Source organism: Leuciscus leuciscus, assembly GCF_965113295.1.
Source record: "Leuciscus leuciscus genome assembly, chromosome: 19".
Classification (NCBI taxonomy): Eukaryota; Metazoa; Chordata; class Actinopteri; order Cypriniformes; family Leuciscidae; genus Leuciscus; species Leuciscus leuciscus.
In genome coordinates, this window is record NC_138743.1 from 1,927,551 (window position 1) to 1,953,112 (window position 25,562).

General features: G+C 42.1%; 2 protein-coding genes, 2 long non-coding RNA genes and 1 pseudogene across 6 annotated transcripts; 4 read left to right on the forward strand and 1 right to left on the reverse strand.

Annotated features, from left to right (window-relative positions):
* Positions 1-205: 205 nt before the first annotated feature.
* LOC309482403 (apolipoprotein B-100-like) lies at positions 206-9,474 on the reverse strand (the record flags this gene model as incomplete). The annotated part of the gene is made up of 7 exons (XM_082147751.1): positions 206-4,734; positions 4,823-5,190; positions 5,279-5,337; positions 8,533-8,687; positions 8,881-9,081; positions 9,171-9,280; positions 9,362-9,474. 7 exons carry the CDS (start codon positions 9,472-9,474, stop codon positions 455-457), a joined length of 5,286 nt encoding a protein of 1,761 aa, XP_082003877.1. The 3' UTR covers positions 206-454.
* Positions 9,475-11,825: 2,351 nt separating this feature from the next.
* LOC309482165 lies at positions 11,826-12,256 on the forward strand. The gene is made up of 3 exons (XR_014200250.1): positions 11,826-11,951; positions 12,037-12,109; positions 12,188-12,256. It is a non-coding gene; the product is annotated as an uncharacterized lncRNA (long non-coding RNA).
* Positions 12,257-14,192, forward strand: LOC309482130. Of its 2 annotated transcripts, XR_014200210.1 has the most exons (4): positions 12,257-13,380; positions 13,462-13,508; positions 13,637-13,708; positions 13,943-14,192. It is a non-coding gene; the product is annotated as an uncharacterized lncRNA (long non-coding RNA). The 2 variants fall into 2 exon arrangements; XR_014200209.1 differs by having other exon boundaries at positions 13,637-14,192.
* Positions 14,193-17,506: 3,314 nt separating this feature from the next.
* Positions 17,507-18,935, forward strand: LOC309482327 (zona pellucida sperm-binding protein 4-like; annotated as a pseudogene). Its single transcript, XR_014211693.1, has 4 exons — positions 17,507-17,872; positions 17,945-18,102; positions 18,179-18,371; positions 18,441-18,935. The product of XR_014211693.1 is annotated as a zona pellucida sperm-binding protein 4-like (transcript).
* Positions 18,936-21,307: 2,372 nt separating this feature from the next.
* Positions 21,308-23,715, forward strand: LOC309482328 (zona pellucida sperm-binding protein 4-like; the record flags this gene model as incomplete). The annotated part of the gene is made up of 9 exons (XM_082147678.1): positions 21,308-21,454; positions 21,704-22,214; positions 22,294-22,481; positions 22,555-22,652; positions 22,725-22,882; positions 22,959-23,151; positions 23,221-23,368; positions 23,454-23,526; positions 23,605-23,715. The coding sequence occupies 9 exons, from the start codon at positions 21,308-21,310 to the stop codon at positions 23,679-23,681; spliced, it is 1,593 nt and encodes a 530-aa protein (XP_082003804.1). The 3' UTR covers positions 23,682-23,715.
* Between the last annotated feature and the right edge of the window lie 1,847 nt (positions 23,716-25,562).

Below are 25,562 nucleotides of genomic sequence, written 5' to 3' on the forward strand. Positions count from 1 at the left end.
AAACGTTTAACTTGGAATATAACTAGGAATATTAAACACTAACTTTTGCCAAAAGTCATTTTATCCTTTTTTTATTTTGCAACGGTAAAATTATATTAAATATATGAACATCAATTAAATAAACAATGAACATCAAAAAATGTACAATTTAATGTAAAATTGTCAATGAAGTAGAACAATAAGAGGAGTCGAGTCTATATTTATAGTAAAGTGATCCATTTATTGCATATAGTGTTTAAATGGGACAAGCAGTATTTCAGGGTTTCAATCACTAGACAAACATACTTATATCATTGTGCTTGAGAGTGACTTTTAAAGTTATTCTGGATCTGTTCATGTCAGTGATTATGAGGCCTGAGGTGAGCAAGCACACAGCAAATAAAGCTCAATGATTAGTTGAAATCAATCCCTTGATGAAATATTTCATCCGGTGTGTATTCAACAAAAAATAATGTTAGTCGAGGTCAGTGTAAATTACACTTATTTCACCCTGATACTCCAGAAGTGTAGATGTAGATGTGAGATTAGAAGAGCAGCCAAACACACCCTTTAGGAGAGGTAAATCACTATAATCTGCTGATATTGCTGTACTTGAATTGTACCAACGGGAGAAAATCTCTATTTTGCCATAAAACCCATCCGATGACAAAATACTTCCTCTTCCTGTATGTCTTACATCAAAATCACTATCACTTGGCTGAGTCAAGAACATGTCTACAGCAGCCAAGAGGGTGCTCAGGGGAACAAGTTCAACTTTACCAAGAGCAGTGTGGTTTATTGCAAATTCAGTATATCTGTAATTGATAAATGTATAGTTTGAATCAATTTCTAGCAAAGAATGCATACGGCCAAGATCTCCCTCCAAGGTCAGCTGGTCACTAATGTCAAACCCAAACTTGAAATATTTATTATCAATGTAACCATTTCCAGTAGTCTTCAGATTGGATTTCAGACCATCAGCGTTCACATAGATGTTAGCTTGATTATTCATTTTCCCCTTAAGTTCAGAAGCATCAGGCAATGTAGAATCTGTGGTTACTTGGGTTGCAGAATCAATAGAGATAAAGGAAAGAGTTGCATCCAGCTTCAAGGTATTCTCAGCATCTCCATGTCCAGCAGCCACTGAATCTGGACGATCAAAGGTGTACTTGATCTTTAAGTTTGATGCTGCCTTTGGATGGGCCTTGGTGTCCGCAGAAAGTTGATGAGTGGCATCAATAGTGAAGCTTGTCAGATTAATCTTAGCAACTGTGTCCACAGACAATACAGCCTCATAGATGTCTTCCAGAGTAAAGGTACTCTCATGATTACCACCAATGTGGGCATTCTCCACAGACAAAGAAGAGGCCAGTTTCAATCCACTTTTTGTGGTCAGGCTAGTGGTTCCATTAAGCTTGGCCTTCAATCCCTGAAACACAGAGACAGTTGTGGCACTTACACGCATCCAGTAATCCTTCGGATAAATACCTGCATTAGCATTGAGGTTAAGAATAGAGGACTTGAAAGACACCTCAGAGACTAGGTTACCCAATGAAGGAACAATGAGACCCAAATCAATAATGGGAGCAAACCAGCTCTTCTGGTAGACAAGTTTGGCACTTAGATTAACGGGCTGGTCGTTTGTGGTAAAGTCATCCCATAGGCCAGTATTATCATTCAAGTTCAGCTCTCTAATTGCTGGAATCTTGAAAATGGCTGGCACAAACATTTCTACAGTATTTAAGTACCCAAAGCTGGTCACACTATTCACAACAGCGTAAATAGCCATCTCAGCTTTGTTATTGCTGGCTGTGAAGTTATGGCTGTAGTTGTAATTGTTTAAGTAGGCGACTGCCAGACTTCTGATTTCTTGTATGTCAGAGTTGAAGGTAACAGCGTAGTCTTTCTGGACATCAACACTGGCTGAAAAAGACTCAAAGAGGTTGATCTTGGCAAAACCCCTGTTCTGAAAGTCAATAGCAACCTCACTAGGACAAGTCATGATGTTGGCGGCATTAGAGAGGACACCGTTGACAGCTCCGACAACCGATGTGACATGGGATGCCTTGATTTCCACCATCATATTGCCCAAGCGAGCCTTCCCAGAAGCAACCAGCAAACTGTTCTTGATAAATGGAGACTCAGTTTCAACACTAGCATTGAATTCAAGGTGGCTTAGAGCAACAGCATCAGCATTCACTTTCATCTTCATCTTGATCTGCAAAGCATCGCTATCGGTATGGCCAGTAAAAGACAGCTTGGTGGCACCAAGGCCCATGTTCAAATGTAGGTCACTCTTATGGGTGCCTTCCTCAGAGAAGTCTTGAAGAGCAAATCTGCCGGTATCTTCATTTTTAACTGTCAGTGTGAATGCAGCATCATCCTGGCAAGCTACAGCCTTCTGAATCAGGATGACTTCACCAGACAGTGAGTGCGAGGGGATGTTCACCTGGTTCTTGTATGAAGTTTCAAGAAAGAAAGTATTGTTGGAAGCAGATCCATTCAGAGTCAACAATGCCTGTTGGTCTAAAGTCAATTCAATGTGTGTTAACTTAAAAGTTTCAGACAATATTACAGGACTCGTCTCGGGGATCGATATCTGTGCTGTGGATTCTAGATCGTAACTCAGAACGTTGAGGTTTGCAGAGGTTCCTTTAGAGTTAATGCAAGCTGTGAAAAAAGGGTATCTTTTTGAGGCGTTCTTGAACTCTGCAGAGGTTCTGGCGTTGTAGAGAGGGCTGCTGATTATGAATTCGCCATACAGTTTTCCAAAAGATGGCACAGGAAGAGATGTCGAAATTGCAGGAATCTGACTGTCAAGCTTTTTCTCAGCACTGGCAGGATGGAATATTTCATTCAGCTTTGTGTAACCTTGGGTGTTGATCAAGCTAAGAATATTTTTTACATCCTCAATGATGGAAAATATCAAAACCTTGATGTACTTTGGTAGGATTTCAACAACTTTGTCAATATGCATACCCTTCACAATCAATTCCCCCAAAATATCCAATGCCTCACTGAAATGGTTGAACACATCACTCACTAATTTCTCAAATACACTGATCAGACCTTTCAGCTTTAATGCATTCTCTTGGTACAGAGCTTTCAAGGCATGTTTCAGCTGCACAGCTCTTCTCTCAAAGTTAAAATTAGACACAAAGTCACTTACATGATGAGGTATGTTCTGAATTTTAGAAGCAATCCCCTCTCGGTTGATGTATTTCCTCAGAGTCTCGCCCATGCTCACAAGTGTTATTCTGATGTTGTCAAGGACTCGAGAAAAACTTTCAATGAAAGGCAAGCTAATTGATTGTGTATCAGTGCTTTTATCATACTTTAGGAAGCCAGAGACTGCAAAGTCCTGATAAGCAGTGTTGGCAGTGTTGAACAGATTGGTGTGCACTTTTCCAGACCCTTCCAGCCCAAGCCGCGCTGGACTGTTGTAAGCGCTGATTTCCTGTTCAATGGCATAGTCGTTCACTTTAGCCTGAACCGTCAATTTAATCTTTTGTTCAGAGGGGATCAGCAGAGTGTCAGACATGCTTTCAAACTGTGATTTAATGTAGACACCGTTGTGTAGGTTAAAGCTGGATGAGATCTTACATTCATGAGAGTGAGCTATGGATTGTGGTTCTGCTTTTAGAAAGACTTTTGCGAAAAATTCATGACTTGCATATACATATGGTATGAATGTGTATAAGTATAAGAATGTGTTATCTTTACCATTAACATTAACACTGGCATCAAAATTGAAACTGAATGGAATAGTTGTACCATAAGTGTTGGTATCAAAATTAAATGATATGGAATTGAAATGTATATGATTTTTGATTTTGCCAGAAACTCCAGCAATCTCTAGTTCAGTCTTGTGGTTAATGTGACTTCCCATGATTTCTCCAATGGTTTTGCACTGAGCAGTGGCAGTTTTGTTTTTGTAGGTGATCTCGAAGGTGTGCTTAAGCTCCTGCAGACTCAGGAGGCTTTGCAGTGAGGTTGTGCCATTGGTTCTCAGGCCATCTTTATTGAAGTTCAGAATGGCTTTGTGGACAGCTTGATGTCCAATGAGTTTAACAGAGGCGTCACTGTGAATAGCTAGACCACTGATGTCCAGTGCTCCTGTGACCAGGGAATGGATCCGTTCTTCAATGCTGTAAGTTGAGGTCTCAATCTTAATGCTAACTGCTTCAACATCAGCTCTGGTCTCAACCACGTTTTGGATCTTCAGGCCAAGAACCTGTGCTTTTGTATCAGAATTTAGATCAAGCTGGGATTCCTTAAAGGTTATTTTAGCAATATTTAGCCATGTTAGAAGGTTGTCAAATGCTGTGTTGTTGGACAGAATTATCAGCTCTCCATTGGCAAAGGCTACAGCAAAGGAGTTCTGAGCCTGAAGAAGTTTTGAATCTACTTTCAGTGAAGAATTAATCTTTGCCTCTTGTCTGAATGGGAGGACTGAGACTGATTGCAAAAGGTTTCCTGAACCATTGACTGAACCAGCCTTAAAGAATCCTTCCAGGTTTCCATCTCCAGAGATCTCCTCGGCATCAACGCCAAACTGTCCAATGTGCTCCAGCGAAATTTGCACTCCAACACGGCTAGTTACTTCAAGTTTGCTTTTGGATTTCACACTGAGTTTTTCAGCAAATTCCACTTCCCCCTCAACACCAATCGTGGCATTGATAATCTTGTGGCGGAGCACGGCCTTTACGTTAGCCTTGAGAGAATCGCCAGGTGCGGTCTCAACTTGAGCAGATCCTGTGAAATAAATCAATCAATAAGCAACCATCCAAAACAAGTGCATGCATACAGTGCATGTGGTACTTTACTTAATTTATAGGTTTACCTTCGACCTTTAGGGAGAAGAGGTCAACAGGACTTGTGCCAGTGACTTCAAATTTAGCAGAATAACTTTCAGCAGGATCTCTGGCTGTAGACACAGCTGCTTCTAAGATGTAATAGTTGCTGTTTAGTTTTCCGGACGACTCTACCAATCCGAGAGTCGGCACAGACAGCGACACACTCCCAGGAATGAAGAACTCTGGAAGGTTAACGCTAGCAGATTCAAATTCCAGACCAAGATGAGGTACAATCAGGTTTGGTGTGGAGAGGGTTGTGGGAAAGTTCAGATCCCTAGTGGATTTTCCACCCAAGGGCAAGGGAAGAGTGATGGTATAGTAATGCTGGCCAAAGTGATATTTAACAGCAGCCTCTCTGTTTATAAAAGCATGTGTTAATTTTAACTGGTAACTGTGAATTGAATTCAATTGAAATACTGGCAAACATGGTGACACTAACTCACACATTCAGGAACAATCTTTCAGGAAGAGTGATCACAGGCACGGTGTGAGATCCCAAATTCTGCACATAGGTAAAAAAAAAAAATATATATAATAATTTTTAAATGAAAATTAAGTCATCATTTACTCACCCTGGTGTTGTTCTAAGTATGCCACTCTTTCTTTTTTAGACCACAAAATAGAGAATAAAAAAAGTCCTGCTCGCGCTTGTCTATATAATGCCTGTAACGGTCACCAGCTGGAGTGCCCTTGAGAGCCACCAGAGGGCACTCCACACCAGACTATTATCACTCCCTCACAAACTACATTTCCCATAACTCACTGCCTGGACGCATCATCACTGATTGCATTCACCTGTGTCTCATTACCCTGTTAGTCTCAGCCTATTTATACCATGTTTACTCATTCACTCACTGTGAAGTTTTGTATGTTGTTGCACTGCATTTCCGAGCGTTTTCCCTGGTTTCATGTCTCTTGGTTTTTGCCTGTTCCATGGATTACTCTTTTGCCTCTGACCCCTGCCTGGTTTGTTTGTTTGTTTGTTTGTTTGTTTGTTTGTTTGTTTGTTTGTTTGTTTGTTTGTTTGGACGGCCTACCTGTGTTTTGACCTATTGCTAGTGATGGCCAGATCGAGGCCTCGTGAAGCAATGAAACAGTTGAACCAAATGTGCCATATTGTTTCGAGGCTTCGAATCAATCCGACACCCGTCTCAACGGTGACACCTAGTGGTCACTTGCAGGTGTTGATCTGAAACAACCTTGACGAGCCATTAAAAAAATGTGTTGTTTTTTTATTATTATAATTTTCTAATATGTGAAGATTGTAACCTATAGGCTCCTCACTGTGCATAATGTTATTTTGGTCTTGCAAAATGAATATTAATAAAAGAAATCAAGCCACAATGTCTCACTTTTTTAGAGATTTTTATTCAAAAATATTAATTTCTCTGCTGTGGAAGGACTTAGACTACTTCTTTTTTTACAGATAATTTCTCCAGCCTTTGAAAAAATCCTCTCACAAGGGACACTTGTTGCTGGCATGCAAAGAGATATATATATATATATATATATATATATTGTTTTGGTGATTTTCCTTTTATTGTGACAGGACAGTAGAGAGATGACAAAAAAACGAGGCGGGAAAGGTCCACGAGCCGGGACTCGAACTCGGGACGCCCGAGTGCAAAGACGCTACATGTCGGCTCACTGACCACGAGGCCATTGACGCAGACGGCGGAGATATTTTTTTTAGCTAGGACATACAAATGAGGAAAGATTACTGCTATCTCTTTCCAGTTTCATTTAAATTCCAGTTAAATTTAAATGCAAGCCTAAATAGCCTATAACTAATCAAATCGCACTATGTCACTATATCACCAAAAATCCGCTATCTCAAAATCAAACTCCTCTCACAAAAACCCACGAGGTCAATATGCGTTGATTTCACTTTTATACAGATGTGCGACTGTGTGGTCTGTTCCCGACCGTGTCAATCAAACGCTGATTCGGCGGACCACACCTGATGAAACACTTAGTGAAACACTTCGAGGCTTCGTTTGGCCATAGTCACGTGACATAGGTGTTTTGAATCACGCTTCGGATCAGTGTTTCGAAACATCTGCGCTTCGGGATCTCGCAAAGCTTCGGAACGACTGTTTCGCGTCAGCCATCCTTACCTATTGCCTGTATATTGGATTACGTGTTTGGATTTCCCCTTAATTAAAGGAGAACTCCGGTCAATTTTAACATTGAGCTAATTTTTTTGTAAATTTGGAGTGCTGTCAGTACAGAGAACAACGACAAAAATCGGTGTTGCCTACACTGTGTCATCCTGTTTTTAAAATTTGCACCCTGTTGACTTCAATGGGGCAAGTTTTAAACCTGCTTTTAGCCTCTTAACATCCTTGATGTGTCATTACAAGTGCCCAGCCATGTGAGTGATTCCTTCAGAGTGAACGCGGTGAATCTGACTGCAGTAGATGTGAAAGATATGAATAAAAATGAAGTTAATTCAGCCAGTGCACATACCTGTATTTTCTTCCTGTTTTCGGTCGAAGTCCACAGTAGTCGATTGTCGAGTTCACGCGCATAGGTTTAGTATCTATGTTCCCGTCACGTCTGCCGATCCAGAGACTGTTCCCGTCACGTCTGCCGATCCAGAGACTGTTCACTTCACGTCTGCCGATCCAGAGACTGTTCACATCATGTCCGCCGATCCAGAGACTGTTCACTTCACGTCTGCCGATCCAGAGACTGTTCACATCATGTCCGCCGAGCCAGTGTCTCCGGACAGGATGGCCGCCGCCGAGCCAGTGTCTCCGGAAAGTAGGGCTGACGCCACGTCACCTGAGCCCTCAGCAAAGATGGCCATCGCCACGCCTGTTCCTGAGCCGGTGTCTGTGTCTGTTCCTGTTCCTTAGCCGGTGTCTGTTCCTGCCCATAACCCCAGAGTTGCCCCAAAGGACATTTTTTTGGGGGGGCAGGAGGTCCCTTGATAGGACCATGGAGGCCACGCCGCCATGGTCTCCTGAACTGTCTGGTCCGCCCTGTAGCCCTGAACCGCCAGGTCCACCTGGTCCCCCTGAACCGTCTGCTCCGCCCTGGCCGCCTGAAGGCTCGTCTCCTCCTCCCTGGCCGCCTGCACTGCCTGCTTCGCCCTGGTCGCCTGCACTGCCTGCTCCGCCCTGGTCACCTGCACTGCCTGATCCGCCCTGGCCTCCCGTCTTGCCGCAGTCTCCAGGTCCTCTTCCGCTCCACGGGCCTGGCCCTCCATCCCGCCCCCGGGTCCGCCTCCGCTCCACCTCCCTCCCGGACAATTTTAGAGTTGGAAGCCGCTCCTTTGAGGGGGGGCTATGTAACGGTCACCAGCTGGAGTGCCCTTGAGAGCCACCAGAGGGCACTCCACATTATCAGACTATTATCACTACCTCACAAACTACATTTCCCATAACTCACTGCCCGGACTCATCACTGATTGCATTCACCTGTGTCTAAGGTTTGTTTGTTTGTCCTACCTGTGTTTTGAGAAAGCATAAAAGCTTGATGCCGGTCGCTATTCACTGCCATTATATGGACAAGAGCAAGCACTTCTCCTTTTGTGGTCCGAAAAAGAAAGAAGGGTTTACTGCATTATAAGAACAACATCAGGGTGAGTAAATTACTTCATTTTAATTCATTTTAGGGTGAACAATCCCTTTAAGTTTAATAAGCATTTATTTATTTGGGCTGATGAAAAAAAATTGAGGGAAGTTCTTACCGCAACTGTCTTTGCCAGAATATCGCGGACCTTCAACTCATTCAGGCCAATCTGGTGATCAAGAAGGCTAGTGACTATAGCATTGATGTTGGGAATGATTCTTTGAATCTCAGATCTGACATCAGACTTCAATTCCACCTCAATTTTTTCATTCTCTGAGAATAGATATTTTGAGAGAGATAATTCACTAGAATTATACTGTCATTATCATACATTTCCTTATTTGAATGGCAAACTGAGATTGAAATTTAAACTGCAGAATTATTTCGGTTATCTAAATTTGATCGGATAACCACAATCAGACAATTAATCAATAATCGTGACAGGCCATTTGTACTGGAAATATACCATATTTCAGGATGAGTGTTTGAACAGAAGTCGTCTCTGGGAGTTTTAGGTCACTCTCAATTTCCAAAGTCGACTTCTCACCATACTTCAGTTTTGCAGAAACTTTAGAATCAAGCTGAAGAGAATCAATAAGCAACTCTGCAGAGATGCTGTACTGCTGTCTGTTTAATATCACTACAGTTCTGGCCTCATGGGATGTTCCTGTTAGAAAGCAAAAGACAAATGACGGTTATTTTAAATGTGGATGTTTTCTCTTTTTTTCCCAGGTATTTTGTTAAGCCATCTCTAACCTTCAGCCTTCAGGCTAAACGTGACTTTGTCTGCCTCATCCTCATAGGCATAGCTGATGCTGGCAATATACTCTGTGACCTCTTCAGATGGATGGAGCTCAACAGCAAATCTAAACACAGACGAAGTGTGGATGAAATGTTTGGAAAAAAAGGAATATTTCGATATTAGTATATAGATGATTTTCACCTACTTGCTGTCACCAGTGAGAGGAAAGTAAGGGGCAGCATCGTTTGACGTTGCATCAGGATACTTCAGGACTGTACAGTACTTCAGTCCAGGAAAAAAAGCAGTGCATTTATTCATATTAATATACTCGCCCTTGGCAGGAATGGGCTTAGCCTGGGCACCAACAACAGACACCAGAGAATTGCTATAGATGGGGGGGAATAACAGCATTTAATGTATGAAACATAATTTGACTTGTTTTAAGGGCTGCATGATTAATCATATTTTAATTGTGATCACAATGTCTGCTTGTTACTGTTAATGAAGCATAAATGCAGTGATGTTGGCCTGCTGGTTATTCATCCTAAAAACATTTATTTCCATTATCTTGCACTGGTTAACAAGCCTCGAAGAGCTTTCATGCTTGCAGAGGCCAGATGTCAAGGGTTTAAATCCCCCAATCAGAGCTTTTCTATTAAATCAATACATTTTCTGCCAAGTGTTTTACTTAATTTTCCCAACCTGGCATTCACGTGTGCTTTCTTTGGGTTGGGAAAAAAACCCGCTGATGTTCTAAAAAACTATGGAAGCTTGTTTCCGCCATGGAATAAAAAAGGTAATTGCAACTTTTTATAGTAATGTACAGTACAGCATTGTCTAGAACAAAATTAATTTCAACCTGCATTACATATGACTTGGGATGAAAGACGGGACCTTTTTCAGGGTGGTCCCAGTAGTGTTTATTGAACAGATGACTGGTGCTTTCTTAATCTGGTGTAACCCAGATTGCATTGCATACATGGCCATGCAAGAAACAGCCCTTATGAGTTCTTGAAGAGTGTGCAATTTCACAAGAATTATTATTTGGTCTTAAGTAATAGTTGTCCTCTAATAATTGAATTCTGGCATAGTTTAGAGAATGAATGCTTTAGTAATGAAACCACGTTTTATTTGTATAACCATTTCTTACCCACCTGGGACAGCGGTGATGACCGCAGGCAAAATAATTGTTTTGGTGAAGAGAGACTTAAACAGATCCTGTTCTTTTCTGACAAAACTCATATTACAATAAATGTGCATGTTTCAATGAATTTGAGGTATATTATTGCTTCAATTTCAGGTCTAGTCTGCACCTTGCTACCTAAAATATTGAGGTATACTGAAGGATCTTACAATGTGTGCTTGATATTAAAAGCCTTTATTATATAAATTACCTTTTTAATTATGCAAAATTGAAGAATACAGCAGCTATTGCTGATAAAGGCTTCCATATCATTACAACATAATACTGCATGTTAAACTCTTGAGTCAGTCTGAAAACACGGGCCAGAATTGGAATAAAAAAAACAATCCAGAATTACCACAACATCAACCATTATATTCACATGATGAAGCATAAAATACAAGCTGAATTCTGAACGGCAGAAATAGTACTTGTAAACTATTCTGAATTCAGCTCAATATGTGCATTCTATGTATGTACAAAAAGGGTGGAAAAACAAGGAATATTTAATCTTAAGAACAAATGGAAACACCCAGTTGCATAAACTCTCACTCACGCAAGCCTGGAGAATTATGACTGTTAATGAAGAGGGAGGGATTATCATTAATTAGCCAAAGTCTGTAGAGTACAAAAAGACCAAAGGGCAGCACTTCAGCAGTGTGACTAGCTGTTGAACAATGGCAGGAAGTTGGTGTGCTGTTCAGTCTCTGGCACTTTGTGTTTGGTTCGGTGTGGTCAATCATGCTGTTCCGAAGTGGAGTGATCTGCCCCAGAATCCTCAAGCTCTGATGTTCCAGCAAACTGACCAGCGGTCAACATCTAGTCAATGGTTTCCTCAGCAGGTTCAAAAGCCAGTTCAAAAGCAAGCTAGTCAATGGTTTTCTCAGCAGGTAAACAGCAAGCTAGTCAAAGGTTTCCTCAGCAGGTTCAAAAGCCGGTTCAAAAGCAAGCTAGTCAATGGTTTCCTCAGCAGGTTCAAAAGCCAGTTCAACAGCAAGCTAGAAAATGGTTTCCTCAGGCAGTTCAACAGAAAGCTAGTCAACAGTTTCCTCAGTCAGTTCAACAGCAAGCTAGTCAACAGTTTCCAAAGCAGTTTCAGCCTAAGCAACCAGTGGCACAGGCAGAGCCCCTTGACAAATGTACTGTAGCTGATTATGAGCAGATTCAATGTGGACCACCTGGTATCAGTGGTGCTGAATGTGCTGCTATCAACTGCTGCTTTAACGGACAGCAGTGTTACTATGGGAAGGCAGGTAAGAGTGTAGAGTCAGTGTAGAGGCATTCATGTTAAACTGATCCTCAGCTATAACCTGCTCTTGTAACTCGTTCCAGTGTATAAGAGATGGTCAGTTTGTGATAGTGGTGGCTAGAGATGTTACGCTGCCTCGATTGAGCCTGGATTCAGATTCACTTTATCCATCTAGTGTGCTGTAAGGCATTTCTGACTGCCTCTTTGCCTTTCAGATGCCCTTACCAGGATAATTGTTACCTGACCACATTGGTTCCAGTGGCTGGATCATCTGGTCTTCAGTTCCCGACCCACTACAAGCGCTTTGTTGTGAAGATGTTCACATTTGTAGATCCAGCATCACTGGCTCCTCTGCAGGAAACCGTATGCTCTGCAGCCTTACCTCAACCCTTAATATTAGTGCTTTTTACAGTGAATTCTATGGCTTAACCCTTTCCCCCTCTGTTAGATCTTCATCCACTGTAGTACAGCGGTGTGCCATCCCTCCTCTGGCTCCTGTGAGCAAAGTTGCACTAGGAAAAGTGAGTGCTTGCTGTAAGTTGACTTCAGGAACTGAGAATTTATTTGAATGCCCCTCATGCTTCTACCACTTTTTACAGGAAGAGACACGCACGTCAAGACCATCTCTAGTGGGCAAACTGTGGTGTCTAGTGGACAAGTTAACCTGGGGCCTGTTTCAATAAGGAGGTTCAACCAACTCTGAGTTAAAACTTGAACTCTGAGTTGACTTACCCTGAGATGGGAAACTCTGAGTTTTCGGTTACAGAACAGCTGAAATGAGTTAGTTCAATCAACTCTGAGTTGACTGACTCTGAGTTAAGCGCGTGCACCACGACTATAAAAAGCCATTATCAATGGAGCGCAGATATTATGAGTCACCATGGCAACAGCGCCAGACAAAAAGAGGTCTTCATATTTCTTCACATTTTAATTACTGTTATACAGTGATGGGTGTAATTAATTACCAAGTAATCTAAATACTGTAATTTAATTAAAGGGATTACTCTTAATTCTTCTGTAATTTAAAGTTAAATCTGATGTAATTGTATTAGACTATAGAACAATTCTGTATAGGCTATTTAACATACATTTTTAAAAGTTATATTTTTAATGTAACCTTCTCCCTCTACACACTTTGGTCAATTCAAGAATAATTCATGCAATTGTATTTTGTTTATTTGAAAGCATTAAAAGTGCAGTTTCTTGTCCCTCCTTGTTTTGTTCAAGTGTTTAAGGTTGACGTGGGATTTAGTAATTTGTAATAAGTAGACCAATAATTTCTAAAGATAGTCATTATTACATTAATCTAATTACACTGCTGAAGATGTCATTTGTAGTTAGTAATACAAGTAACTTGCCCAACTGTTATAATATCAGAGGTGAAACTGGAAGAACAGTATGTTATTCAACGTAATTTTAATTTTCATGTAGGGGCAATCCTGCAGGTATTAGAAGAACATGGCAGCAGCTGAACTTTAAATATAAAAATATAATTCAGTCAAGTAAGGCTTGAGCATATCATGGGTGTAGGTTACCTGACTTTACAAACATTTGACATATTAAAGCAGCCAGTGTCTAGCAGTGCAGCAGCATTTTTGGCTGAGGGAATTCCTGGACGGACTTCAGAGCCAGTCCCAAAGATCCAAGGGCCTTCATAAAATGTTTACATATGTGTTATTTTTGATATTTCCATTTATTTTACTTTGGGTTAGGATTTTTGTTGGTCCCAACAGATTCTGATGGTAATATCTGTCTTTTGGAGCCTCCTGTCCCAACAGAACCCCAGGCAGTCGTAAGTAGCCTACTCAATACACCAGAAATTATGACAAATAGTGTTATAAAGTTATAATCAACCAAATGCTCATCTTCACAGGACGATGGGGATAAATAGTTTCTGCTGCCACAGAGAGGCCTACAGAGGTAATGTTAACATTATGTGTCTACACATCAAACAATCTACACATTCACATTTTTATGTGGAGTAGCCTATAGAATCTAAGTTTAAATCTAAGTATAAACGGGTATTCTTATCTCTCCCCCGCCCCCAGAGTGTGGAAGAACAGCAGGAGGACGGTCCATCCACTTCTGGTGCACAGATGAACACAGTTCAGTGATTCTCAGTAAATGCCACAGTTTAATTCTGTAGAATTTGTTTAAAACTACATTATGTAACTCTAATCTACTACTGTGTTTTCAGTTGCCAGTTAAGGAGTTATATAGACTTCATCTTATTTAAAAAATTTAAAATTTAAAAAAAGCTATATTTTATTTATTAATAAAAGATCAATTTTATTAATAAAAATGTACTGAAAGAATGACTGAGGTGTTTAAACACCACTTCCTCTTTAAAAAAGGGGAGGAGACCGAAAGAAACTCTGGGTTTACCGAAGAAAACCTGCTCCCGACCAGGTTAGGTTCACAGAGTAAGTTACCATGGTAACTGACTCGGAGTATAAGTTACCTCTCTTTCAGAAACGGGCTTGACTTACTCTGCTTTCTCAGGTTTAACATACCTGACATTCTGAAACAGAAAACTCAGAGTTTCCCTCATTTCAGGGTTAACATACTCAGAGTTTTCACTTAACCTCCTTTCTGAAACAGGCCCCTGGTCAGGTGAATTTAAGTGTATTAATAAACTTCATGAAACTCAACATGTTTCTCTTTGCTATTCATTTCTGTCTGGAGTTGGATGTTTCATGACTGTTCTCAGTTTGACTTCTGCACTACTAAACCTTTTTCTTTTGTGCATTGAGATTCTTGACTTGAACTAAAACAAGCCAAGTTTCTGCCTAAGCCATTTAACTTTACCATTTGCCAAGTTCTAGTCGTTAACTTGGGCCCCTGTTCATGTTTCACATATCAAATTAAGGTTTTAGCTTCTGTCTGTTTGAGGCTTTACATACGACTTTATGGCTGGACTAGCATAACTGCATATATTGATGCCCAAACCCCTCTCTTGAGGTCACTCGTTGGCTTTTTGTAGTGCTTTTTTACAGTCACGCTTTTTTACAGTCACGCAAGTATAGAATAATATCTTGGGATAAAGGATGAGTGCAGGTTGATACTGATTTTCTTTTTTTCAGGCTAGTCCCAGTAATGTAGACTACTTTCATTTAAGCATTAATCCCTAAACTGTTGTATCCCAACTAGGTAGCTGTCCAAGGCCTTGTTTACACCTGGTACTAAGAAGCATTTTTGTAAATCGGATCACAGGTGGACTGTGGTAAATGAAGGTGTAAAAAGGGGCTATTTTTTTGGAGCTTGTCTATTTTTGGCCACTTCCGGAGGTAGTCCAACACATTCGACCAGATTGCTTTCATAGAGTAGATGCTCATGTGGTTGAATGTGTTCGAACAGCCACAAAACGGTGTACTCTACCGCTGACCTAGTACGTAAACATTGAAGAAGTGCGCTAGCAGGTGTGATTTAAAGGCATTAAGCTTTGTATCAGTAGAAAACCTGTAGTATTTTCAAATTACTGTGCTTCCCTCCCTCATATCCCCCTGAGATGAGAGATTTCATGTATTTTTTTTTTTTTTTGTCTGGAAAAAATCCTCCCATGACGCAAAAAACGTCATTTTGCGTCATCGGAGGACTTTTTGGCCAGAGGCTAGAAACTACAGCCAGTGCTAGGAGCTAGTTCTGCATGTTTTCAACCCGCCCATAGGGGGTGGGATCTCACTCACAGAATGTACAAATAGTGTCAGCCATCTTTTTTTGGAAGCTAAGCTATCAGGCTCTTGTTCTGAAAAGCCGAATCCCGGACATTTTGGGCGATCTCGAAATCCCGGGCAGACTCGTCACGGAGACTCACGATAAAACGGCGTCTTTTAAGTTTTGAGTCAACTAGTAGCCTAGCTTAGTTGTTTAACTGTGCTCTCTTACCGGTAGGCGTGGCTTGGGAGTGGCCTCGTAGGGCAGCGAAGCAAGTGCATTCTGGGAGTTGTTGTCTTTCATCCACATGAGCCAAAAATACATTTTCTGGCTTTTCTCAGTCTAGAAGGCTCCAAATTCAAAAATAATTTCACATTTCTACTACATAAATGACCCATTTTAAATACACATTCATCGTTCCAGAGGTGAAGTATCCCTTTAAATTTTCTTAAAATATACAGGCCTGTTGCCATAAGAAAACTATGATGTGTTTCAAAGAAAAAGAAAAAACAATCCAGAATAGCAAAAACATCTAATATAAAAAAAAGGCTGAATTCAGAATGGCAGAAATAGTACTAGCATACTATTCTGAATTCAGCTCAATGTGGTTTTATGTATGTTCAAAAGGGAAAAATTGACTTTTAAGAAACAATAGAATCACCTATGCTGCATTCCAGTCCAAAATTGCCATGCCCTTCATTCGCTAACTCCCCTCCGTCTCGTTCACTCGGATGTGCGTCATTGCTTACGTTGCACGAGTGCCCACTACTGGCGGAAACTGCAATGGGCTGAATTGGAACGTCCTAAGCCCTTGATCACTTGGAATCAGCTATGGAGTTGATTTATTATTTACATTTTTTTTCCCCCTTTAATAATTTGTTTAATTCAGCATCCAAATGTATATAGGTGTACTTGGGTTGTTTTAAATTAAAAAATATATAATTAATATATCATAGAGTTGTTTGTTGTGGTGGTGATTAGACGAGATTTGTGGTGACGTCACAATCGTACTGCATTGTGGGACATATAGGTGCCTGAAGTGTACATATGAAGTAGACTCGCTCCCTCTGTCAAAATCGAGGGAACGAGGGTCTGTCCATATAAACTTCCCTCGTCCACTTCACGAAGTGGAACGCACTTCAAAATGGCGGCAGGGATTCCCCCGAGGGGAAGTGCTTAGGGAAGTTCGCAAGTGCGTGTCTAAAAGTGGACTGGAACGCAGCCCTAGTTGTATAAACTCCCACTCGTGCAAGTCTGGAGAATCATGACTGTTAATGAAGAGGGAGGGATTATCATTAATTAGCCAAAGTCTGTAGAGTACAAAAAGACCAAAGGGCAGCACCTCAGCAGTGTGACTAGCTGTTGAACAATGGCAAGAAGTTGGTGTGCTGTTCAGTCTCTGGCACTTTGTGTTTGGTTCTGTGCGGTCAGTCATGCTGTTCCGAAGTGGAGTGATCTGCCCCAGAATCCTCAAGCTCTGATGTTCCAGCAAACTGACCAGCGGTTTCAAAAGCCAGTTCCACAGCAATCTAGTCAATGGTTTCCTCAGCAGGTCCAAAAGCCAGTTCAACAGCAATCTAGTCAATGGTTTCCTCAGCAGGTTCAAAAGCCAGTTCAAAAGCAAGCTAGTCAACAGTTTCCTCAGCAGGTTCAACAGCAAGCTAGTCAATGGCTTCCTCAGCAGGTTCAAAAGCCGGTTCAAAAGCCAGTTCAAAAGCAAGCTAGTCAGCAGGTTCAACAGCAAGCTAGTCAATGGTTTCCTCAGCAGGTTCAAAAGCCAGTTCAACAGCAAGCTAGTCAACAGTTTCCTCAGCAGGTTCAACAGCAAGCTAGTCAATGGTTTCCTCAGGCAGTTCAACAGCAAGCTAGTCAACAGTTTCCTCAGGCAGTTCAACAGCAAGCTAGTCAACAGTTTCCTCAGTCAGTTCAACAGCAAGCCAGTCAACAGTTTCCTCAGTCAGTTCAACAGCAAGCTAGTCAACAGTTTTCTCAGTCAGTTCAACAGCAAGCTAGTCAACAGTTTCCTCAGCAGTTTCAGCCTAAGCAGCCAGTGGCACAGGCAGAGCCCCTTGACAAATGTACTGTAGCTGATTATGAGCAGATTCAATGTGGACCACCTGGTATCAGTGGTGCTGAGTGTGCTGCTATCAACTGCTGCTTTAACGGACAGCAGTGTTACTATGGGAAGGCAGGTAAGAGTGTAGAGTCAGTGTAGAGGCATTCATGTTAAACTGATCCTCAGCAATAACCTGCTCTTGTAACTCGTTCCAGTGACTGTCCAGTGTATAAGAGATGGTCAGTTTGTGGTAGTGGTGGCTAGAGATGTTACGCTGCCTCGATTGAGCCTGGATTCAGTCCGTCTCCTGGGTGGAAGTGATCCAGCTTGCAGTCCAGTGGGATCCACACCTTTCTTTGCTATATACCAGTTCCCTGTCACTGCATGTGGCACAAGCATGATGGCGAGTAGCTGCTTGTGGTTTTGTTCTGCATGGCTTAGAATGGATTGGATGCTAACAATGTTACTATTTGCAGGAGGACAGTGGATATGTGGTGTATGAAAACAGAATGACCTCCTCATATGAAGTGGGTATCGGACCACTTGGTTCCATTACAAGGGACAGCCATTTTGAGTAAGTGATGTATGCTTTATCATAAATGTAAAATCATTGACAAATGCTACAAGCTCACCGTTTGTTGTCCAGGCTTCTCTTCCAGTGTAGGTACTCTGGTACCTCTGTGGAAGCTCTGGTTGTGGAGGTCAACACCGTTCCTCCACCTCCACCAGTAGCTGCTCCTGGACCCCTCAGGGTGGAGCTTAGACTGGCAAATGGTCAATGTGTCACCAAAGGCTGTGCAGAATGTAAGTGTTGGTCCCAAGTATGCCTAAAGCCTTTCTAAAACTCCAGTTTCTAGTTAAACACTGCATTCTTCCTCAGGGGACGAGGCGTACACGTCCTACTACAGTGATGCTGATTATCCAGTTACAAAAGTCCTGCGGGAGCCTGTGTATGTTGAGGTGCACATTTTGGAGAGGACCGACCCCAACATTGTCCTGATGCTGGGACGTTGCTGGGCGACATCAACCCCCAGTCCACTCAGTCTACCCCAATGGGATCTTCTGGTTGATGGGTGAGTAAGGCCAGTCTTTATCCATCTAGTGTGCTGTAAGGCATTTCTGACTGCCTCTTTGCCTTTCAGATGCCCTTACCAGGATGATCGTTACCTGACCACATTGGTTCCAGTGGCTGGATCATCTGGTCTTCAGTTCCCGACCCACTACAAGCGCTTTGTTGTGAAGATGTTCACATTTGTAGATCCAGCATCACTGGCTCCTCTGCAGGAAACCGTATGCTCTGCAGCCTTACCTCAACCCTTAATATTAGTGCTTTTTACAGTGATTTCTATGGCTTAACCCTTTCCCCCTCTGTTAGATCTTCATCCACTGTAGTACAGCGGTGTGCCATCCCTCCTCTGGCTCCTGTGAGCAAAGTTGCACTAGGAAAAGTGAGTGCTTGCTGTAAGTTGACTTCAGGAACTGAGAATTTATTTGAATGCCCCTCATGCTTCTACCACTTTTTACAGGAAGAGACACGCACGTCAAGACCATCTCTAGTGGGCAAACTGTGGTGTCTAGTGGACAAGTTAACCTGGTCAAGTGAATTTAAGTGTTTTAATAAACTTCATGAAACTCAACATGTTTCTCTTTGCTATTCATTTCTGTCTGGAGTTGGATGTTTCATGACTGTTCTCAGTTTGACTTCTGCACTACTAAACCTTTTTCTTTTGTGCATTGAGATTCTTGACTTGAACTAAAACAAGCCAAGTTTCTGCCTAAGCCATTTAACTTTACCATTTGCCAAGTTCTAGTCGTTAACTTGGGCCCCTGTTCATGTTTCACATATCAAATTAAGGTTTTAGCTTCTGTCTGTTTGAGGCTTTACATACGACTTTATGGCTGGACTAGCATAACTGCATATATTGATGCCCAAACCCCTCTCTTGAGGTCACTCGTTGGCTTTTTGTAGTGCTTTTTTACAGTCACGCTTTTTTACAGTCACGCAAGTATAGAATAATATCTTGGGATAAAGGATGAGTGCAGGTTGATACTGATTTTCTTTTTTTCAGGCTAGTCCCAGTAATGTAGACTACTTTCATTTAAGCATTAATCCCTAAACTGTTGTATCCCAACTAGGTAGCTGTCCAAGGCCTTGTTTACACCTGGTACTAAGAAGCATTTTTGTAAATCGGATCACAGGTGGACTGTGGTAAATGAAGGTGTAAAAAGGGGCTATTTTTTTGGAGCTTGTCTATTTTTGGCCACTTCCGGAGGTAGTCCAACACATTCGACCAGATTGCTTTCATAGAGTAGATGCTCATGTGGTTGAATGTGTTCGAACAGCCACAAAACGGTGTACTCTACCGCTGACCTAGTACGTAAACATTGAAGAAGTGCGCTAGCAGGTGTGATTTAAAGGCATTAAGCTTTGTATCAGTAGAAAACCTGTAGTATTTTCAAATTACTGTGCTTCCCTCCCTCATATCCCCCTGAGATGAGGGATTTCATGTATTTTTATTTATTTTTTGTCTGGAAAAAATCCTCCCATGACGCAAAAAACGTCATTTTGCGTCATCGGAGGACTTTTTGGCCAGAGGCTAGAAACTACAGCCAGTGCTAGGAGCTAGTTCTGCATGTTTTCAACCCACCCATAGGGGGTGGGATCTCACTCACAGAATGTACAAATAGTGTCAGCCATCTTTTTTTGGAAGCTAAGCTATCAGGCTCTTGTTCTGAAAAGCCGAATCCCGGACATTTTGGGCGATCTCGAAATCCCGGGCAGACTCGTCACGGAGACTCACGATAAAACGGCGTCTTTTGAGTCAACTAGTAGCCTAGCTTAGTTGTTTAACTGCGCTCTCTTACCGGTAGGCGTGGCTTGGGAGTGGCCTCGTAGGGCAGCGAAGCAAGTGCATTCTGGGAGTTGTTGTCTTTCATCCACATGAGCCAAAAATACATTTTCTGGCTTTTCTCAGTCTAGAAGGCTCCAAATTCAAAAATAATTTCACATTTCTACTACATAAATGACCCATTTTAAATACACATTCATCGTTCCAGAGGTGAAGTATCCCTTTAAATTTTCTTAAAATATACAGGCCTGTTGCCATAAGAAAACTATGATGTGTTTCAAAGAAAAAGAAAAAACAATCCAGAATAGCAAAAACATCTAATATAAAAAAAAGGCTGAATTCAGAATGGCAGAAATAGTACTAGCATACTATTCTGAATTCAGCTCAATGTGGTTTTATGTATGTTCAAAAGGGAAAAATTGACTTTTAAGAAACAATAGAATCACCTATGCTGCATTCCAGTCCAAAATTGCCATGCCCTTCATTCGCTAACTCCCCTCCGTCTCGTTCACTCGGATGTGCGTCATTGCTTACGTTGCACGAGTGCCCACTACTGGCGGAAACTGCAATGGGCTGAATTGGAACGTCCTAAGCCCTTGATCACTTGGAATCAGCTATGGAGTTGATTTATTATTTACATTTTTTTTCCCCCTTTGATAATTTGTTTAATTCAGCATCCAAATGTATATAGGTGTACTTGGACTTGGGTTGTTTTAAATTAAAAAATATATAATTAATATATCATAGAGTTGTTTGTTGTGGTGGTGATTAGACGAGATTTGTGGTGACGTCACAATCGTACTGCATTGTGGGACATATAGGTGCCTGAAGTGTACATATGAAGTAGACTCGCTCCCTCGGTCAAAATCGAGGGAACGAGGGTCTGTCCATATAAACTTCCCTCGTCCACTTCACGAAGTGGAACGCACTTCAAAATGGCGGCAGGGATTCCCCCGAGGGGAAGTGCTTAGGGAAGTTCGCAAGTGCGTGTCTAAAAGTGGACTGGAACGCAGCCCTAGTTGTATAAACTCCCACTCGTGCAAGTCTGGAGAATCATGACTGTTAATGAAGAGGGAGGGATTATCATTAATTAGCCAAAGTCTGTAGAGTACAAAAAGACCAAAGGGCAGCACCTCAGCAGTGTGACTAGCTGTTGAACAATGGCAAGAAGTTGGTGTGCTGTTCAGTCTCTGGCACTTTGTGTTTGGTTCTGTGCGGTCAGTCATGCTGTTCCGAAGTGGAGTGATCTGCCCCAGAATCCTCAAGCTCTGATGTTCCAGCAAACTGACCAGCGGTTTCAAAAGCCAGTTCAACAGCAATCTAGTCAATGGTTTCCTCAGCAGGTCCAAAAGCCAGTTCAACAGCAATCTAGTCAATGGCTTCCTCAGCAGGTTCAAAAGCCAGTTCAAAAGCAAGCTAGTCAACGGTTTCCTCAGCAGGTTCAACAGCAAGCTAGTCAATGGTTTCCTCAGCAGGTTCAAAAGCCAGTTCAAAAGCAAGCTAGTCAACAGTTTCCTCAGCAGGTTCAACAGCAAGCTAGTCAATGGCTTCCTCAGCAGGTTCAAAAGCCGGTTCAAAAGCCAGTTCAAAAGCAAGCTAGTCAGCAGGTTCAACAGCAAGCTAGTCAATGGTTTCCTCAGCAGGTTCAAAAGCCAGTTCAACAGCAAGCTAGTCAACAGTTTCCTCAGCAGGTTCAACAGCAAGCTAGTCAATGGTTTCCTCAGGCAGTTCAACAGCAAGCTAGTCAACAGTTTCCTCAGGCAGTTCAACAGCAAGCTAGTCAACAGTTTCCTCAGTCAGTTCAACAGCAAGCCAGTCAACAGTTTCCTCAGTCAGTTCAACAGCAAGCTAGTCAACAGTTTTCTCAGTCAGTTCAACAGCAAGCTAGTCAACAGTTTCCTCAGCAGTTTCAGCCTAAGCAGCCAGTGGCACAGGCAGAGCCCCTTGACAAATGTACTGTAGCTGATTATGAGCAGATTCAATGTGGACCACCTGGTATCAGTGGTGCTGAGTGTGCTGCTATCAACTGCTGCTTTAACGGACAGCAGTGTTACTATGGGAAGGCAGGTAAGAGTGTAGAGTCAGTGTAGAGGCATTCATGTTAAACTGATCCTCAGCAATAACCTGCTCTTGTAACTCGTTCCAGTGACTGTCCAGTGTATAAGAGATGGTCAGTTTGTGGTAGTGGTGGCTAGAGATGTTACGCTGCCTCGATTGAGCCTGGATTCAGTCCGTCTCCTGGGTGGAAGTGATCCAGCTTGCAGTCCAGTGGGATCCACACCTTACTTTGCTATATACCAGTTCCCTGTCACTGCATGTGGCACAAGCATGATGGCGAGTAGCTGCTTGTGGTTTTGTTCTGCATGGCTTAGAATGGATTGGATGCTAACAATGTTACTATTTGCAGGAGGACAGTGGATATGTGGTGTATGAAAACAGAATGACCTCCTCATATGAAGTGGGTATCGGACCACTTGGTTCCATTACAAGGGACAGCCATTTTGAGTAAGTGATGTATGCTTTATCATAAATGTAAAATCATTGACAAATGCTACAAGCTCACCGTTTGTTGTCCAGGCTTCTCTTCCAGTGTAGGTACTCTGGTACCTCTGTGGAAGCTCTGGTTGTGGAGGTCAACACCGTTCCTCCACCTCCACCAGTAGCTGCTCCTGGACCCCTCAGGGTGGAGCTTAGACTGGCAAATGGTCAATGTGTCACCAAAGGCTGTGCAGAAGGTAAGTGTTGGTCCCAAGTATGCCTAAAGCCTTTCTAAAACTCCAGTTTCTAGTTAAACACTGCATTCTTCCTCAGGGGACGAGGCGTACACGTCCTACTACAGTGATGCTGATTATCCAGTTACAAAAGTCCTGCGGGAGCCTGTGTATGTTGAGGTGCACATTTTGGAGAGGACCGACCCCAACATTGTCCTGATGCTGGGACGTTGCTGGGCGACATCAACCCCCAGTCCACTCAGTCTACCCCAATGGGATCTTCTGGTTGATGGGTGAGTAAGGCCAGTCTTTATCCATCTAGTGTGCTGTAAGGCATTTCTGACTGCCTCTTTGCCTTTCAGATGCCCTTACCAGGATGATCGTTACCTGACCACATTGGTTCCAGTGGCTGGATCATCTGGTCTTCAGTTCCCGACCCACTACAAGCGCTTTGTTGTGAAGATGTTCACATTTGTAGATCCAGCATCACTGGCTCCTCTGCAGGAAACCGTATGCTCTGCAGCCTTACCTCAACCCTTAATATTAGTGCTTTTTACAGTGATTTCTATGGCTTAACCCTTTCCCCCTCTGTTAGATCTTCATCCACTGTAGTACAGCGGTGTGCCATCCCTCCTCTGGCTCCTGTGAGCAAAGTTGCACTAGGAAAAGTGAGTGCTTGCTGTAAGTTGACTTCAGGAACTGAGAATTTATTTGAATGCCCCTCATGCTTCTACCACTTTTTACAGGAAGAGACACGCACGTCAAGACCATCTCTAGTGGGCAAACTGTGGTGTCTAGTGGACAAGTTAACCTGGTCAAGTGAATTTAAGTGTTTTAATAAACTTCATGAAACTCAACATGTTTCTCTTTGCTATTCATTTCTGTCTGGAGTTGGATGTTTCATGACTGTTCTCAGTTTGACTTCTGCACTACTAAACCTTTTTCTTTTGTGCATTGAGATTCTTGACTTGAACTAAAACAAGCCAAGTTTCTGCCTAAGCCATTTAACTTTACCATTTGCCAAGTTCTAGTCGTTAACTTGGGCCCCTGTTCATGTTTCACATATCAAATTAAGGTTTTAGCTTCTGTCTGTTTGAGGCTTTACATACGACTTTATGGCTGGACTAGCATAACTGCATATATTGATGCCCAAACCCCTCTCTTGAGGTCACTCGTTGGCTTTTTGTAGTGCTTTTTTACAGTCACGCTTTTTTACAGTCACGCAAGTATAGAATAATATCTTGGGATAAAGGATGAGTGCAGGTTGATACTGATTTTCTTTTTTTCAGGCTAGTCCCAGTAATGTAGACTACTTTCATTTAAGCATTAATCCCTAAACTGTTGTATCCCAACTAGGTAGCTGTCCAAGGCCTTGTTTACACCTGGTACTAAGAAGCATTTTTGTAAATCGGATCACAGGTGGACTGTGGTAAATGAAGGTGTAAAAAGGGGCTATTTTTTTGGAGCTTGTCTATTTTTGGCCACTTCCGGAGGTAGTCCAACACATTCGACCAGATTGCTTTCATAGAGTAGATGCTCATGTGGTTGAATGTGTTCGAACAGCCACAAAACGGTGTACTCTACCGCTGACCTAGTACGTAAACATTGAAGAAGTGCGCTAGCAGGTGTGATTTAAAGGCATTAAGCTTTGTATCAGTAGAAAACCTGTAGTATTTTCAAATTACTGTGCTTCCCTCCCTCATATCCCCCTGAGATGAGGGATTTCATGTATTTTTATTTATTTTTTGTCTGGAAAAAATCCTCCCATGACGCAAAAAACGTCATTTTGCGTCATCGGAGGACTTTTTGGCCAGAGGCTAGAAACTACAGCCAGTGCTAGGAGCTAGTTCTGCATGTTTTCAACCCGCCCATAGGGGGTGGGATCTCACTCACAGAATGTACAAATAGTGTCAGCCATCTTTTTTTGGAAGCTAAGCTATCAGGCTCTTGTTCTGAAAAGCCGAATCCCGGACATTTTGGGCGATCTCGAAATCCCGGGCAGACTCGTCACGGAGACTCACGATAAAACGGCGTCTTTTAAGTTTTGAGTCAACTAGTAGCCTAGCTTAGTTGTTTAACTGTGCTCTCTTACCGGTAGGCGTGGCTTGGGAGTGGCCTCGTAGGGCAGCGAAGCAAGTGCATTCTGGGAGTTGTTGTCTTTCATCCACATGAGCCAAAAATACATTTTCTGGCTTTTCTCAGTCTAGAAGGCTCCAAATTCAAAAATAATTTCACATTTCTACTACATAAATGACCCATTTTAAATACACATTCATCGTTCCAGAGGTGAAGTATCCCTTTAAATTTTCTTAAAATATACAGGCCTGTTGCCATAAGAAAACTATGATGTGTTTCAAAGAAAAAGAAAAAACAATCCAGAATAGCAAAAACATCTAATATAAAAAAAAGGCTGAATTCAGAATGGCAGAAATAGTACTAGCATACTATTCTGAATTCAGCTCAATGTGGTTTTATGTATGTTCAAAAGGGAAAAATTGACTTTTAAGAAACAATAGAATCACCTATGCTGCATTCCAGTCCAAAATTGCCATGCCCTTCATTCGCTAACTCCCCTCCGTCTCGTTCACTCGGATGTGCGTCATTGCTTACGTTGCACGAGTGCCCACTACTGGCGGAAACTGCAATGGGCTGAATTGGAACGTCCTAAGCCCTTGATCACTTGGAATCAGCTATGGAGTTGATT